The 19,810-nt window shown below is 28.6% G+C and overlaps 1 protein-coding gene across 1 annotated transcript in view; it reads left to right on the top strand.

Annotated features, from left to right (window-relative positions):
• Positions 1-16,604, top strand: part of LOC100206128 (hatching enzyme 1.2) — a 34,607-nt gene extending 18,003 nt beyond the window's left edge. Inside the window, exons 4-9 of the mRNA XM_065793561.1 lie at positions 8,666-8,824; positions 8,910-9,027; positions 14,218-14,393; positions 14,580-14,670; positions 16,103-16,257; positions 16,447-16,604. Coding sequence (XP_065649633.1) covers positions 8,666-8,824; positions 8,910-9,027; positions 14,218-14,393; positions 14,580-14,670; positions 16,103-16,257; positions 16,447-16,550 — 803 coding nt within the window. The 3' untranslated portion in view covers positions 16,551-16,604. The remainder of the gene's footprint in view (positions 1-8,665; positions 8,825-8,909; positions 9,028-14,217; positions 14,394-14,579; positions 14,671-16,102; positions 16,258-16,446) is intronic.
• The last annotated feature ends 3,206 nt before the right edge of the window (positions 16,605-19,810 follow it).

The following is a 19,810-nucleotide window of genomic DNA, read 5'->3' on the forward strand; positions in this document are numbered from 1 at the left end:
TCAAACATTTGATACTCTGTAGGTGCATTCGAAATTCTTTAAAATACATAAATTACAGAAATTATATATTATTCAATACGATGTTTTCTTTGTATTAAATGCTTATTTAAAACTTTCCAGAATACGTATTTTTAACAAATATCTATTAGCCATTTTACCGAGTAGAACACGTATTAGAAATACGTTTCAGACGCATATAAAAATGGCTACATAAACGCGTCTGAAACGTGCTTCTATTACGTGTATATATAAACGCGCACACGCATTGGCTCTAAAAATAAAAACAAAAAACCTATACTTAAAAATTTTATTAAATTAACTTGTACAGTGTTCAATATGCAATTATGGTTTTTATGGCATAATAATAGGGCATTTTATAATAATTTTATAAAAAGAAAATTACTCCATAACCCTAAGAATATACTAATGCAATATTTACCTTGTATTATAAAAAGGTGTCATTTTTTGCAATTTATAACTGTTTATGCAACTAAAATACACTATACAACGTAATATTCAAAAATTACATTAATAGATCAATAATTGCAATCGATTTGTGGAAAGTTTTGACTACATTCGACTTCGGTTGTACATCATAAAGAAGAACGATTTCAAAGACAAACAATGCTTTGGATATTTTTTGATAGTTCTTCAAAACTCAACAAATCAATATCAGAAAAAAGGAACAAAATTAGGCAAAGAAATTTTTTTTACTTAAAACTGAATGGTTGCAATCAGTTTAAGATAAGATACGAACCACATCCATATAAATTCAAGAATTTACAATTGAGTTTGTTTTGCCTTTCTGCAGACGTATTCATATCACTACGTTAAACCCTGCGATAAGCTATCGGCTGCTTTAAAGTAAAACTGCAGTTTTTAACCCCAGCAATAAAATAAACTCGTATTTTTATGTATATATAAGTTCACCTTCATCACAAATAAGCCATAATCAAATTTATACCACACCCATAAATAATACTATATCAAATTTATATGATTTATTTTTTAATTGATAAAAAATTTATGTATATTTTTCATACTCTATTTATATTTAAAAAAAAATGTTATTATAAAATGAAAGGTATTTTGCATTTGGTTATAATGCACGCACTGTTACGAAAATATATGTATGTTAAATACATATGTAAATGTATGTTAAATACATGTGTATTTTTCATTATTTCGAATAAATAAGCGAACATTTATGCTTATCGACGACATCGACTTCTGCACAGTGTCTATGGCATTTTTTTTTCCTATTAATGTCTACTCTCTAACCAAATCTTTAGCTGTACTTAGTGTTTTGCCACTCTTATGCAAATATCCTTTGCCAATTCTCCAAAATTTCTCAACGGGACGGAACTGTGGGCAGTTTGGTGGAATTAAGTTTTTAGGTATGAATTTAATGTCTCTCAAATTGTACCACTCTACGGGCTTCTAGAATAATAACAAAAAGCAAGATTAGGCTAAAACCAACACCGGGCATTGTGACTTTGATAAAATGGCAAAAGTGTTGCTTGCAAGCATTTCTTGATGTAAACATCCAAGTTAATGATGTATTGAAAGTTTAAGATCTCAAACCGCAGCTATATATTGCTTGCCTCAAGAGAAGTTTCTTACCAAATTTATCAAATAATTTATATTTGAACTTGTTGCTGACTCGTCTACAATCAATTGAAGTGTAAAATTTTGGACCTGAGACCTGTTTGAAGTCATATTTGATGTACGTTTCATCATCCATAATTATACAGCCATTAAATTTTAAATAGACAAGTACATGAATATATGGATACATGAATATATACATATATATATATATATATATATATATATATATATATATATATATATATATATATATATATATATATATATATATATATATACTAATATTAAAATTAAAACTTTTATCGCGTTCTCCAGCGAAAAGATCAGGACAATGGCAGCCCTATATATACAGTATTAGACAAAACATTTGCAACCAACATCGAACAATGCTAAAAAGTGTTCCTAATTTTACATGTCTTAAAAACGAAACGAACTATACTACCACAGCAAACAGTTCAGGAGTCGAGTCATAGCAAGTTATGACATGAGCAATCAGCTGACACGTGACAGCACACAGGCAGAATTTCGTTGACAAGTGCCATTTTGCAGCGGACAAAACAAGTGCAACTTTTTTGATTTGTTTCATTTTCTTAAGTCTGGTCCGTGTCAACGTCACGGAAGTTTTTTAATAATTAAAGGAAGTATCCAGAAGTTTCCAAAAGTTTCCAGAAGCATGCAGAAGCTTCCAGAAGTTTCCAGAAGAAGCATCTAGAAGCATCCAGGAGCATCCGGAAATATCCAAAAACATTCACAAACATCCATACGCATCCAGACGCTTCCAGAAGCGTCGAAAAGAAGCATCTAGAATCTTCCAGAACAGGTTCACACAGGTTCATTTTACTATATAAGAGACATGTAAACCGACATGTAATTCAGTCAGTATTTGGAAGTCAATCAGTCAGTATTATCAAGACAGTTTATCGAAGTGAGTTTTATCAAAGTGTTTTATCGAAGAACATCAATACAAGAAGTGAAATACAACAAGTATTTCATTACATCAATACAGTCCACATCCAACCAAGACTTTGTGTCCCACAGAGCATTATTGTATCATCACAAGGTAAATGTAACACGGTAAGCCTTGAGAAGCGTGATTATTTATTTTTATTATTTTTATGACTTCAAGTGCTAAAATGGCTCCCGACAGTCTTGGATTGGAACTAAGAAAGAAAATTATTGGCGATTACGTAAGTGGAATGTCACAAAAAAGTATTTGTGATAAATATCGCGTGAAAAAATGGACCGTATCAAGACTATGTTCCAAATATCGTTCTACGGCGAAGTTGGCAGCAGATAACAAAGGTGGAAGACTGCGTTCCACCACTTCTTTAGAGGATTCTATGATCGTCAGATCCGTCAAGAAGGATCCCTGGATATCATCAGTCGAGATACAAAAGCAATTAGAGCTGCCTGTATCGAACCGAACAATCAGACGACGTGTTGTTAAAGCCGAATTGTTTTCTCGACGCCCTGCAAAGAAACCGCTGATTTCACTAAAAAAACAGAAGAAAAGACTCCTGTTTGCTACATCTCATATTGACTGGAATGTGCAGAAATGGCGAACTGTCCTGTTCAGTGATGAATCGAAGTTCAACATCATTGGAAGCGATGGCATTTGCCGTGTACGTCGACCGGCCGGAAAACGCCTCGATTTACGTTACTGCCATAAGACCGTGAAGCATGGTGGAGGCAATGTACTACTCTGGGGGTGTTTTTCTGCTAATGGTCCAATACATCGAAACGATGGAATAATGGATCGTTTCATGAATAAAAATATCCTGAAAGATGTTATGTTACCACATGGTGAATAGAATATGCCAATAAAATGGGTTTTTCAGCAAGAAAACGATCCGAAACACACTGCAAAAGTAGTCAAGCAGTAGTTTTAAGACAACCACCTATCGGTGATGGATTGGCCGCCTCAATCTCCGGATCTCAACCCTATCGAGAACCTGTGGGAGATCGTCAACCGCAGAATTAATCGTGAAGGTGTTCGTAATAAGGATCAGCTGTTTAAACAAATCCAAAAGGCCTGGGCAGCGATTCCACAAAGTTTCATTGATCACCTGATCGAATCTATGCCTCGAAGATGCAAGGCAGTGATCGACAACAAAGGATTCGCCACGAAATATTGATAGCGAAATACAGCTTGGTCAACATTTTGTCGAGTTGCACTAGTTTTGTCCAGAAGGAAATCAACTTTTTTTAATACTTTTGATTAATTTATTAATTTTCGCGTACAAATAATGAACTTTGTGATGAATAAAACTTGAAGAACTTTGTCTCTAAACAGTTACATAGTTATTTCTCTAAATTGAACAAATGCAGCACTTTTATATAAAGAAACTAAATTAGCATCATTTGGTTGCACTCGTTTTGTCCGATACTGTATATATATATATATATATATATATATATATATATATATATATATATATATATATATATATATATATATATATATATATATATATATATATATATATATATATAAAATAAGATAAGTATATAAAATAAAATATACATAAATTTTTTTTTGTCAAAAATGACAAATACAATTGACTGAAATGTAAACGATATTAAAAAATGATAACAATTGTTCTAGTAGAAAACCACAAAATGCTCAACTGCACTACCAATGTGATAAATGCTGTTAGATAAAACTTTATTAAAAATACAACAAGTTGCTAAAATTGGTACATAATGGATAAATAAACTTAAGCCGATAAGATATAGAAATACTTATGAAAGTATAAAAACAACAAAACCATATTTTGTGTAACACTAGTTAACTGGATACGTAAAAATTAAGATTAATAACAACATAAAAAATTATAATTTTTGTTTGTTTAATACAATTTTTAGCAATAGCGGGTTTAATATTTATTTTTATTAATTTTTACTAATACATAAATTCAAATTACAAATTTAACTTATAACTAAATTAGTGAGCTTAATTTGAATTATATAATAATTATAACTTTACATTAGTTTTTATCAGCTATATGCTAGTTATATATCAAATTTTTTTTAATCGAGTTAATACAATATATTTGAATTAGGATGAAAGAACTTTCTTATTGATAGAAACTACAAAGCAATAATAAATTAGTAAAACCTTTATCTCTAAATTAATAGGAATAAATAAACTTATAAAATTGGAAATAAAAGATATTGATTTATAATTAAAAAGTTTATTATAAATTAGAAAATTGATGTTAAGAAGTTGCAATAATATTGCTTATACTAGAGTTGTTCGCCGTAAACAAAAACTTACGAAAATTTCGCATTTTTATCTTCCGTATTTCAAGTTGTACTTGCGCAAATTCATATATATATATATATATATATATATATATATATATATATATATATATATATATATATATATATATATATATATATATATATATATGATAATGTATATATATATATATATATATATGATAATGTATATATATATATATATATATGATAATGTATATATATATATATATATGATAATGTATATATATATATATGATATATATGATAATGTATATATATATATATATATATATATATATATATATATATATATATATATATATATATATGATATGTATATATATATATATATAATAATGAGCAGCCGTGGCGCAGTGGTTAGAGTTCTGGCTCAGAACCCAGAGGTCCTAGGTTCGACGCCAGCTCTAGCCCAACAAGCGACATTGGTACGGTAGGAGGCGTGAACATCCTGTTAAATGCTCTCCCGCGGTACTCTGTGATAAGACCGTAAGGACTTCTGGGAGCACCTAAAATAACTACAATATATATATATATATATATATGTATATATATATATATATATATATATATATATATATATATATATATATATATATATATATATATATATATATATATATATATATATATATATATATATATATATATATATATATATATATATATAGTGACCTAGAAAGGTTAAAAAAGTTAGGATGCAGGGGGAGGGGCTGAGACAGAAATTAAGGGGGCCTAACGCAGCTAAAATTTAAACAGAAAAAACTGAAACTTTGAGTTAGTTTTGAGGGAATTCGTAACGCTCCCTCCGCAACATGTCTCTATGCCAGTGTTTATATATGTTTATATTTATCAAGTACCAACTTTGATTAACTCCATAGTCAATTGTTTATTGCCTTTGGCTCAGCAGAATTGGAGGTTTACTATTTATATTCTCATATGTAAAAACTTAGTAAAATATTCGGTTCCATTACAAATTTCAATTGAACTTTAAGTGTTGTTTGACCGTTGTCAGTTCTTACTGAATCTTGCAATTAAATTATCACAACCTCTCAGAATAGCTACAGCTCTGAATCTTTTAGCGCTTGTATAGTCCTGGTGAGCTTCTATGTTGAAATTTTTTCCAGGCGCAAAGACCCGGGTAAAAGTTGTATGTACGTACCCGTTTTTTTGCTACAAAATCTCGCAACTGACTTTTTCTTCTCTCCGAAACAGCTAAAGCTTTAAAACTATTAGCAGTTGTACAGTCTCAATAATGTTAGGATGTTGAAAATCAAAGAATTTTTCAGGGCCAATGGTACAAAGGACAACAAATGCCCTTACCACCCTCCCACTCTTACTTTTTTTTATTTATTAATCAAAACATTTGAGAAAAAATTATTGAAAAGGATGTGTTTAAATTTTTTTTTAATTTACTTGTTGTTATTGAGGTAATAAAAGCAAAGGAGCATATAACAGAGCACCTCAAAAATAAAACAATTGAAACTGGCTAAACATAAAATTATACTATTTAAAAACAAGTAAGGGCTATTTTTAGGCATTTTATTATATAATTAAGTTTTAGCATTCACCACTTAAATTAGGTGTTTTTTCGATTTCAACACGAAAATCTTCCGGTAAACAACTCTAGCTTATACACTGCGCGACTTAATGATAGGACACCCCAAAAATATTTATAAAACTCTACTATACATTTATATTTAAAAACTAATTTTTATAGTAAATGAGAGCAAAAGGATAACAAGACTAAACACCATTTAAAAAAACTTATTTTAAAATTAGTTCGCATTTTATTATTAAAAAAAACTACTTTTTTAGTGCGACAAAACTATAAGACACTTTTGAAAAAAAATCATATAAATTTTCGTTTATATAAAAAGTCGTCTCAATTTTAAACAATCAATAGTGGGTACTTTTACCGTTTTTTTGAATCACTTCAATCATTCTAGAAGGTAAAGAATCACACAACTTTTTTATGTACAAAATGTCAATTGTATCTCATGCAGATGCAATGGACGATTTCACGTCAGCTAGTGAACTATATTGTTTATCACCTTTAAACACTATATGTGACAGGTGTGCACAAGCATTCTTAATAATGCTCAGGTCTGGAGATCTAGCTGACCACTTCAATGTTTCAAGTTTACTGTATTTGAAATATTCCTTTACTATCTTATCTGTATGAACGCAAGCATTATCTTGCTAAAAAACAAAATTTTCACTACCTATTGCAGATGCTTCACGACTTAAAAATTCTTGAACAATTAAAAGATAGTCCTTAGCCTTCATTTTTCCGTCAATAAAATGAATTTTTGATTTATCATGATACCCAATCACACACCAAATCATTACACCAACACCACCCATTTGACGTTGTTGCTGTGTTTCTGATTTTTACGCAAATCGTGAAAATAATAATTCCATCTATCCGACCCATCAAGACAAAATCGTCTTTTGTCAGAAAATACTACTTGTTGCCGCTCTTCTTTCCATGTCACGTGGTTCTTTACAAAAGTTATTCGAATGTTTATGTGATTTATTGTCAAAGGTGGTTTTCACTGAAGTATTTTGCACGAAAGGTGAAAAGCATTATAAATAACCCACTGAACTGTATGTAAATTAGCAATCAAACCTGCTTCTGCATTAATTTAACGTGGAGTTAATGAAAAATTTGAAATTTTTCTCAACAATTTTTGCCTTATCACTTTCACTTATTTTTGATGGACGTCCGGGACTTTTTTTTATTCTATACATATGAGGACTATTAACGTTGTTTTTAATCACACTTCGGGTGTGTCCAATAGCTCTAGCCATGTAAGTAACGGACCCATTTTCGATAAGTTAGAGAGCACTTTTTTCTCATCTGGACTCAACGGTGCAGCACAACCCATTATTAATTAATTTGTTATTGTATACTTAATAAAAAAAAACCTAAACTAAATTTTTGACAGTTCACAAAAGTTTACTGTTAAATAATCGTCTGCGGTGTTTACATCAAATAAATATTCTTAATTGCCCACAACTGCGGTTTGCAAATAAAACGTTTTTTGTAAAATTGTCGCACTGAAAAAACGGTTGTTTTTTTTATAAAATGCGAGTTACGTTAAAAATAAATTTGTTAAAATGTTGTAAACCCTTTGCTTTCATTTAAAATGAAAATTAGTTTTTAAATATAAATGTATAGTAGAGTTCTACAAATCCTTTTGGGGTATCCTATCATTATGTCGCGCTGTGTTAGTCTAAAAAAAGACTTTTGTTCTCCCTTGTTAATAAGTGTTTCCATTACTTTACAATACTTAGTATCTTTAAATAAAAATTTCTTTAAAATTCATAGTTTTGCTAATTACACATTTTATTATGTATCCTGAAAGTTTTGAAAAAATAGGTAATATTTCGCATTTCTTATTGTGTTTTCTTTAATACTGTAAGCTTTTAAATTTAAATGCAGATGTATCATTCAAAGAACAACTATAATACTTAAATCATCAACAATAATAATAATCGATCTAACAACATTTGACAACAATTTTTAGCGTTTGTGAGCATTTATGTAATAAAATATATAACAGGTAATATAAAAAAAGGGCAAGTTACTTAGACAAAAGTATTTCATTTAAGAAAGGTTAAAAAACTACTTTTAATAATTTATTATCAAATATTGGTACAACCTTAACCCTAATTAGATTGTAGAGTATATTAAAAATATACAGTTGATTTTGGTATAGTACAGTATAGAATAAACAGCATAACAAAGTGTACTTCTTTTTAGCTGTCGAACTATTTGAAGCAGATATAGTAAAAACCCCGAAACTAATGGCACGAATTAACCGGATGAAAAGAAATGAAAGTGAAGAAAGCCCGTTTGACGCAATTCAAAACGGAGCATGGCCTAACGCAATTGTTCCTTACGTGATTACAAATATGATGAGTAAATTTTATATTTACATTTAACAATAACAGTTTTATTGAAGGGTTAAAAAATAAATAAGTTTTTTATGAATATAATTTTTTAGCTCAACAAGATCGTTATGCTATTGCTGAAGCGATTAATGAGTATAAGCAAAAAACGTGCATTAGATTTGTTCCAAGAACCAATGAGCCTTCATATGTTAATTTCATAAAAGGTGGAGGGTAAGTAAATATTTACTAAATTTATATGTGTTTATGTGTTAGGGTGTGTTTGTGTATTGAATTTGTAAATTTTGTATACAAAAGGTGGTTGTTGTTTCTATCCATGTGTTATCTAAGACCAGAGGTGTCCTAGATAACACATGTTGGCCTGATGTCTTGCCGACATCTTTTATATCAATATTAGGTTGGGATCTTTTTACTTCATTAGCTTGATGATTGCAAGCACAGATTAAAATAACTTAATCTTTGAATGTTAACTATGCGCAGGCCTAACAATAAAAATACGTGGTTAGTATTGAAAATTTGAATTAGTAATTGTAGTATCTGAGATAGTAATTGGAAATCTTGATTGAGGTTTTCTAAAACTTAGTTTGCAAATTTTATTTTAATAATATTAATCATAAAAGTAGTCAAGCAAATCAACATCAATGTTTTTAAAGTCTTGTATTAATTCACTAAAATAAGCTCTTTCTTCGTCGTCTTCCTCTTCTTGCTTATCGGTCTCTTTTTCTTTATCACTGTCTTCTTATTTTCGAGTATTTTCGAAAGAAGACAGTATTTATTTAAACACTAAAAATTTCATTTGCAACACTATTCATTAAACTTCTTTGCGACATTATTCCTTATTCTGTTTTTCGATAATCAATAATGCGACAACTTGCGACACTATTTCTTTTTTACATTTTCGACAATCAAATTTGCAACAATAAAAATTTGTGACAATCAAAATTTTGCGGTACTATTCAGCCACACATCTCAAAAAAGAAAAGTTTTACAAAGTTAAAAGTTGATTATGGTGTTCTGCTTATAGTCAACAACCTCATACAAAAATTATGCGGATTAAAAAAATATAAATAAAATAGAATAGAAAACATAATAATGCATAATTCTCCAGATAGTTACTAAGTAAAAAGTCTTAGATTGTTGAAAGCGTAATTATAGTTTCGTTAAACAACTTAAACCCTACAAAACATCTATTGATGATTTGTCTTATTTTGAAATGAGAAAAGAAATTTTCTTACTGTTTGAGAAATTTGAGACAAAACATCCCCTAATTATAGAGCATTAGATATAGAAAAAAAGTTTACGATTAGTCTACTATCTATACAACCTATTATAAAATAAATATGCATATTTTATTGCCATGGACCATTCTATATTTATCTACCGAAAACAGGAAACAAAAATGAGATAAAAGATCAATGAGTTTGAATTCAAGTATGGTATGATTCTAACATTTGCGTGTATAGATAATACTTATGTGCCAATATCAGGTCTGGTAGAAACTTTCAAAACAATGTTTGTTATAAACAAGAACTTTAATAATAATCTGTTATAAGCTATATTATTTCCTTAATGTCCAAGCAGTATGTGGTTATAAAGAAATGTTTATGGACGAAGAGTGCATTTGGCCTTCAACTCGATTATAAACAGAAAAGTATGAAATAATTTCTTACGAGGATTTTTTCAATCAAAGTTGAATGGATAAATTCGAATGACGAAAAAAATTAGAACATATATTATTAAAATTTGGAGCATAAATCCAACATACCCTTTGTCTCCCTTTTTTTATAAATGATATTAAAGGTGTTGCAATAACAAGGAATTAACATTTAAAAGCACAAGTTGTGGAGAGAACTCGTATTGCTTTGAACCCCCACTTTTTGAAGCTTCATAAAATATTAAATAAAGTTTTTTAACAAGAAAGTTTAGATCGAATGTGATGGATTGTTTTAATAAACTCAATTGTACAGTATATAACTGAATTGAATTTCAGTCTTCTAGTTGTTGCACGCTGAAATTCAGTTTCTTCACAATAACATGTTATACACTTGCTTTTCCAGAATATGAAGATACTTGATACATAAAATATGATGATATTTTGCTAGACGTATCTACGTATCTAAAATAGATCAAGAAAACTTTAATAGCAGTTATGTTTTTGCAAACTTACTTTTATAAATTCAAATGAGTCATAGTTAAAGGTGGTTCAAGAAAAAAAATTTAATGTAATACATTAAGTTTTAAGTACAGTAGATGCTACCTGCAAAATACATCACTGGAACTGCAGATGTTTCTTAATTTAACTCAGCCTGTATTTGATCAAAAAAGACGTCTTTTGAACGTTCAAAATACATTTTTTTTAGATCAAATACTTTTTGGCTTAAAACAACGCTGAAACATTTTCCGCCACATTTTCAGACAGAGACAATAAACAGTGAAACGTTTTTTATTTTTGATTTGGAAGTGTTTGAGTACTTAAAACAGTTAAAGCTCCATGTCAACTTACAAAATGCAGAACTGATAGCATATCAAGGATATGGATTCAAGGATATAAGGCTATTAATTTTCTAAAATTGAAATTAAAAATATTCTACAAGAAGTACAAGAATAACTTTTAGTACTTTATTAATCTTGTTGAGCACTATAGACCTTGAAGAAAAAAATAATTGTTCTATTCTCCTGATAAGATATCACACTAAAGATGTTTATTGCTATTAAATAACCTGCTATTTGTAATTTAACTTTAACATCTGATATAAACAAAAACATAGACGCAAAAGCAAACAATGATAAACAAAAATTAAAGATGAAATTGAAAACTAAATAAATTGATAAACGTGAACCAAAGATTGAAGGAGGTATTCGCAACATGGCCATGTATCAAAGTATTTCTAGGCAAGGTTTCCTCAAAAAGCAAAAAGTGTTAAAAACAAGGCGCAGGTTTAGTTACAGTTACGGTCAATTTATTTGTAATAAATTTAAAAATAATAAATACTTAGCACATTCCAATAGTTTTTATTATTTGAAATATCAATCTAAACATGTTATAACGTGTTACACAATATCCTGTAAAAAAGAAGAGGTATTTGATCGGAATGTTAAAAACATCAAATTCAACTGATTATGTTAAATTTGAATTGCCTTTAAGTTTTTATAACAATATTTCCAGAGATCTTTATGATTAAAGACTTTATCGACAATATTTTTCAAAAAGTTTTAGATATTAGTAAATAGTGTAGTAGACGATTGAAACTATCACAAGATGCAATTGATTCAGTAAATAAAAATACGTTTAAAAATAGAAAAGAAAAAAATTCGAACTTTTAATAGCTAACAGTAAAACATTATTTTTTATTTTACAAAATTTTAAATTGAAAGATTTTTATACTCAAAACACTACTCAACAAAACACTACTCAACAAACACTCCTCAACAAACACTACTCAACAAAACACTACTCAACAAAACACTACTCAACAAAACACTACTCAACAAAACACTACTCAACAAAACACTACTCAACAAACACTCCTCAACAAACACTACTCAACAAAACACTACTCAACAAAACACTACTCAACAAACACTCCTCAACAAACACTACTCAACAAAACACTACTCAACAAAACACTACTCAACAAACACTCCTCAACAAACACTACTCAACAAAACACTACTCATCAAAACACTACTCAACAAAACACTACTCAACAAACACTCCTCAACAAACACTACTCAACAAAACACTACTCAACAAAACACTACTCAACAAACACTCCTCAACAAACACTACTCAACAAAACACTACTCAACAAAACACTACTCAACAAACACAAACAGTTTTGACTCAACAAACTAAAATAGCTAATACCCATTTTTTGTTATATAAAGTTGTAATTCATTTTTTTATATTATATATATATTATTTATATATAAATTATTTATACTTTTTTTGACTTAAAAATAACGGAGTAAAAATAAAAAAACAAAGCAATTCTCTCAAAAAATAAATTTGTAAAATATATATAGGGTAGATTAAGGTAATATGAGCACCTTGGTAATATGAGCATACTTAAAGATTTCTTAGATGTATCGACTTTATGTGGTGATTACAGAAATCAGTGCAATTAGCGTAAATCTATATGAAGTAATTAGCGGGTATCATCTAATTAAAACGCTGTTAAATTTTTTGCTTTTTTAAAATAATATCATCACGCATAAATAAGTCTGTGGCGCGAAATTTTGGTGCTAAAATAATGAAATCAATTTTTTCATAAAAAAAAATATGTTAGCTAAATATCCAATCCTTTTTGGCTTGTAATGCATAGAACTATTTAGTTTTGACTTAATTTAAAGATGCAATTTTTGTGTAATATGAGCATGCTCAAATTGCCCAGTGATTTTCATTGAAATTACCTCGTTTAAAGTCCTAAAAAAGTAGTGGTTTTAATTGTTTTTTTGAATAAAAATAAAATATAGTAAAACTTTTTAATATTTTTACAATACTAAATATTTTTCTGTAATTTAAATTGAAAAAAATTGAATTTTTATCGTTCAAAGGTTTGAGTTGATAAAATTTATAATTGATATGTAATTATATTGTTAAAAGGGTTTTAAAGTAAAAATTTTTAATTTTATACTCATAATCTTAGGTGTTTAATACACGGGAGAAAACGTTTACTAATTTTTGAAAATTTTGTTTTACTAAAAGAAATATATAGTAGAATAGTTTTAGAAGCTTGTTTCATGACTAAATATATTTCATGAAACTAAAAACATGTTCTTTTATATATTTTATTTGGCACCAAATTACTCAATTTCTTTTTGTTCTTTATTTTTCTTCTTCTATCTATTTTTAAAGTTAATTAAACTTGAAGTTGATTAAGTTGACCAATTAAATTGAGTAACCCCTTTCTCGTTATTACTCAGCCAATATTGTTGCACTTAATGACTTTGTTGATCATTTCACCTAACTTGTGTTCAGTTTCTCTTAGTTATCAGTGATTCAAATTATGCTATGATCTCACTAAACCTTCTTTCAATCTTGTCTTTCTTTAACACCTGGTTTACCCTACCATCAAAGTTCTTAGACTGACTGGAACTCTTTGATAGGCTGATGTCTCTCGGCTCTTTGCCTAAAATTGTAAAACTTTATCCTTTATAATCTCCTAGATTCAGGCTGTTACTTTTTATTTTTATTTTTATATCCAACAAAAAGGAATGAATGGTTTTTGAAACTTTCGGAAAACCATTAGCGTTAATGAAACCATTAATGTTAACAAAAACAACAATAAAAATTTTCAATTTATATAGCATAAATAACAAAATAATAAAAAAACTATTGCATCTTTATTATTGGTTTTATTCAACAATTTTACAATTTGTATAAATTTTGACATCATTTAGTTGCTACTCAATGATTGGAAGACAAGGTGGTAGACAAGATATATCTCTAGGACAAGGATGCGGGTACAAGGGAATTGCAATTCACGAAATGATGCATGCACTGGGATTCTTTCATGAACAATCTAGAAGAGACAGAGATAGATATATAAGAGTGAACTACCAGAATATCCAGAGTGGTAAATAGTTAAAAATGATTTTATATTAACAAGAAACGTTAGAAATTTAAAAAGGAGAAAAATTTTGAAAATATTTTGATAGTGTTTAAAACTCCTTAAATATTTATTCTTTTGTAAAAACTAAAATTATATATTTATTATGCATTTCATAAACAATATATTTTAGCTTACTTTTTTTTTCTTCAGGAATGGCTTACAACTTTGATATGTACAGATATGGAGAAGCTTTAACTCTTGATGAACCTTATGATACGAGTTCTATAATGCATTACGACAAGTATATTAGAAACAGCTTTAGAAAAATTTAAATATTCATATATATATATATATATATATATATATATATATATATATATATATATATATATATATATATATATATATATATATATATATATATATATATATATATATATATATATATATATATATAATATTTATATATATATATATATATATATATATATATATATATATATATATATATATATATATATATATATATATATATATATATATATATATATATATATATATATATGGTACTTAAAGTTTCATACCCTTCGCCAATCATCAGCCATATTTATTCTTTAAATCACGAAATTAACGTTAAGATTATTTTTTTTTGATTTAAAGAATAATATGGCTGACGATTGCCGAAAGGCAAGACTTTAAGTACCATCACACCGTTAAAAAAAAGTTTTAATGGTTTTTTCTTGATTTAAAGAATAAATATGGCTGATGATTTCCGAAAGGCATGAAACTTTTTTCAAATAATCTAACACTATATAATTTGCATTATATTGATGACTCTTAAACGAATAAGAGACTTGGTGTCTTAACGTGATACAACAAAAACAATACATACATGGAAGTTGGGAATTATTATGAATAATTTATATAATTTATGATAAATTATATAATAACTCTAGTTATTTTGCAACATTGCGTTACTACATTAAATTAAAAAATTACATTTAATGATTTTAAAAATACATTAAATTTAAAAATTACTTATGAAAGAACTCATTAGAATAATTTTAATTAGGTCATTTGTTTTCATAACTTTTTAAAAGTTACTTATTTTCGTGTTTGCATTTAGAAATTAATTCAGATATTTTGTTTAGTAAATTTTCTTGATCCAAATCAGTAATAATTTCAAATTTTTGATATAAACAAAGCATACAATTTTTTGAAATGTTATTATACGAAAACAGTTTTTAGAATAGACCAGTTTTTCGAGCAGATCAGTTTAATTTAAAATAATATTTTTTTTCTTTTAGTTTCCGTAAATATTTTGACAGCTAATTCTCTTTTAAGTATTTTTAATTTTAAAAGAATGTTTATGGTTGCCATAACGTTTTTTTCGTTCGTTCTCGAACTTTAACTGATATATTTTATTTTGTGAGAAAACTATGCATTTTTAAATAATATTTTTTGATAAGCCTTTGCCAATTATATAGCATTCATTTTTTTGTTTAAAATTTCATTTTTTAGTATTTTTTTTTGTTGAGAAATTCATTTTTATTAATCAATGCAAAATTGTGACTTTTTATAATTTTATAATAACAGTGCCGCTACATCGACTGAGGGTTTAGTTTGGGCCAGAAATCTATCATTTACCAAAAAAAAAAACGTTATTCAAGTTATATATATATATAATAAATATGATTTTAATTTATATTTACTAAAATAAGAAATTATTTTAGCTACGCATTCAGTGTTACTGGGTATAAAACAATCGAGTCTTTACGAAACCCAAGTGATGTACTTGGTCAAAGAAATGCCTTAAGTCAAATTGATATCAATCAACTGAATAAATACTACAATTGCAAGTCAACAACTGTCACAACAAAACCATCAAGTTTGTTTTAAGTTTATGTTTTTTAATAGAAGTTTTTGCTTTTTATTTTCAAATTTTTATTTTTATTTGTATACTATAAATTAATTTGTATTAATTTAATTCAAATTTTTATTTTTATTGTATACTATAAATTAATTTGTATTAATGCTTGGTTATGGAGATATTTAATTCATTTTTTTTATTATTTAGCATGTGAAGATGGTATATATTTATGTCGTTTGGGAAACACATGGTGTTCAAAAGATTCATATTACAAGAATAACTGCAAAAAGACATGTAATCTTTGCAAATAACGTAATAATATGTAAACAATGAATGAAAAACTCAATGATTTTCTGATTTCAAAATGATTTAATGAAGAATGATAAATAAATTTCTAAATAAAAAAACAATCTTTTTTATTCAAACTAGCAGTAAGCGACCTGTATTACGGGTTATTGTTAAATAAATCAACAGCAACAATAAATTTAATATATCATCTGAAAATTATAATAAAATACAAATTTATCTATAAATTATCTATTTAGCTCTGCTCGCTTTTAGTTAAAGACATAAAAACTCGTAAGATCAGTTATTAAATCAGTAGAAGCTAATCATTTTTTAAAAAAATACCTGAAATATCAAAGAACTTAATGATAACATAAAGGGTTCCATTAATTTGTTCCTTTTTATTTAAACCCCCAATAAATGAATAGAGAGAGAGTAACAAGGTTTTAAAAGCACTGCGTTTAATTCACTTAAAAAGATATACAACAAATCATTATAATTTATAAGTGGTATGGGGCTGTCCGTTAATTATGGCAACAAAATAGGGGAAGGGGGTCTGGAAATTTTTGACAATTTTTGACGAGGGGAGAGGGGAGGTCAAGAAAAGGTGACGTCAACAACGTCACTTCTTTAAATAAATCTAGTTATTTTGTTACTAGTCATGCACACTTACTTAGTTACTCGTTATGCCTACTGGACGTGAAAAAAGATATCAAAATGAGACTTTTATATGTCAGGATCAGATGGCCTGCCACTTGCAATCAAAGTTACTCATTTAGAGAGAGATCTTGGAGTTCTTATCTCAAATGATCTTAAATGTAATGCTCAAGTTTTAGCAGCTGCAGTGAACGCTAATCACTCCTTAGAGAGGTTGAAATAAACTTTTCGAAGCCGTAGTTTTTCAGTAAGGAAAAAGGTGTGCAAAACATGTTGCAAAAAGCTGCTACAGACGTCGAAAAAATCAGGAAAACTTAAATGGGACAAATTTGCATTGAGTATTTTTACAAGAACTCGTCCCGAAACAATACTACCTACTATCAACTTGATAATAAACAGAAGAAAAGCTACAGCGCTTGTGGATACTGGTTGCTCGCAATCAATCATCACTAAAAAGTTACTGCCATTCGACTATAAAGTGATTCGTGTAGTGGGTGTTGCAACAATGAGCGGAATAATTAGATGTGAAAAAGTTATTGCCTAAATACAAAATTAAACAAATGGGTGCTTGGTGGATGCGTTGGTGTTATGATAAAATTATGGAAAAAACTAAATAATTACTACCGTTGATGCGCGTCATTAATGATAATAAAAAGAAGATAAGACTGGTGCTTGATTATTGCGAACTTAACACCTATGTAAAAGCCTCTACAAGAGATGCGGATGTCATCAAAGATGCAATGAGGGATTGGAGACTGATGAGTAAAAATAGCAACAGCTCGGTGGTGGATCTAAAAAGAACATACCTACAAATTTATGTGCATAAACAACATTGGCCTTACCGAACTGTTGTTAACTAAGATTAACGATATGCGCTTACAGGTTTGGGCTTTGATTTGAACCTAGCACCTGTGATGGTGAGCTCAATACTACGATATGTTATCCAACAAAGTTCTGTACTTGCAAAATCAACAAGAGGATACATTGATGACACCTTAGCAAATAATGGAAATGGAAGAAAGCTGGTGGTACATGTGAAGAAATGTGGTCTTCACGCAAAAACACATGAATATTTTGGCAAAAACCCAGTTCGTGCACTTGGATTGAAAGTAACATTAAATCCATCGACAAAGGAAATGTTTTTGAAGAGAGGACGCGAGTTTCCAATTATTAAAAATGTGCTATTTATATAAAAAAATGGGAAATATTCTCATTATGTGGTAATCTGGTTACTAATCTACCAGTTGCTGGATAGTTTAGACTCACATGCAGCTTTATAAAGAAATGTACAAACAAAGCAGGTTGGAATGAAACTATTACAAGTAAGTACGTTAATGATATGATGCAGGAAGTTGTGGATAGAGTCATCAATTGCAATCCTGCAAAAGGCGTATGGAATGTCAAACCAAATGCATCTCTAACTGTATGAGTGATGCATGTTTGCTACTAAAAGGAGTTATGATAATTCAAGGAGACAAAAAAACAGAAGATTCGACATAGCTCCAACTAAAGTCTGATGCAATATATATCAACGTAGCTGAATTGAATGCATGTATTGAAGGTCTCAATATGGCATTGAAATAGAACCCAAGTGATGTCTCTACCAAAACTGATTCTCATAGTGTATTCAGTCGGTTAAATTCTAAATTGAATCGTGGCAAACCTGTACAATATGCAGGGCAATGCAAAATGCTAATTCGACAAAGGCTTCAAATGTTGAAAAATTTTTTCGAGGACTATGTCATAAATGTAAATGTTACATGGATAACAACAACAAAAAATATCGCAGATGAACTCACACTAGTGCCAATAAAATGGATAAAAAACAAATTTTCAACACAAGAATGTAATATCATTTATAAGCACGATAATCAGCAGATTAAAAAAATTAATTCAATAGCACACATGGGAGTTACCAAGAGTATGGAGTTATGCTCGCGTGCTGGTATCCACATTAATAGCGACAGAGTGAAACAAGTTTTGGCTGAATGTGACTAATGTAATACAATTGATCTTAAAGTCATTTTGTGTTATAAAGGAAATCTTGTTGTCAGCAAAGTGTGGGAGTAGCCTGCGATGTTACTTGCGTTGATTTGTTACTATATCTTACCTGTATCCATTGTGGCCCAAGCAGATACACGTTGTGGACATCATTATGCAACGAAAGAGCAGCAATGGTTGTTGAATTGTTAGACAAAATATGGTCATCGCTTGGATCTGCTTCCGAAGTTCTCCAAGATAATGTTTAAAATATATTTAAGTTTTTTGCATTCATAACTTTTTTAAATGATTTCATTTGATGACTATTTTATTTATGAAAAAATTATGTTTACTGTTTGAATTTTCGGATTGTTGTTTATATATCCTTAATAAATGTCTTTTGTAATGTAACTTTTTTTAAATATTGGAGCACTATACCAATTTATTACATCCAAGCAATTGATAAATCTGTATAGTTGTATCGCATCTCCTCTTGATCTTCTTATTTCTAATGTAAAGAGAAAGGCTGATCAGTAAGTTTTTACATGATAAATCTTTTAAATTAAAAACGCGAACTGCTCTCTGTTGAATTTGTTCAATCATAATAACACGTTTCTGTATATGTAAATTTCGTAATAGGGTTTAATAT

Source organism: Hydra vulgaris, chromosome 03, assembly GCF_038396675.1.
Source record: "Hydra vulgaris chromosome 03, alternate assembly HydraT2T_AEP".
NCBI lineage: Eukaryota > Metazoa > Cnidaria > Hydrozoa > Anthoathecata > Hydridae > Hydra > Hydra vulgaris.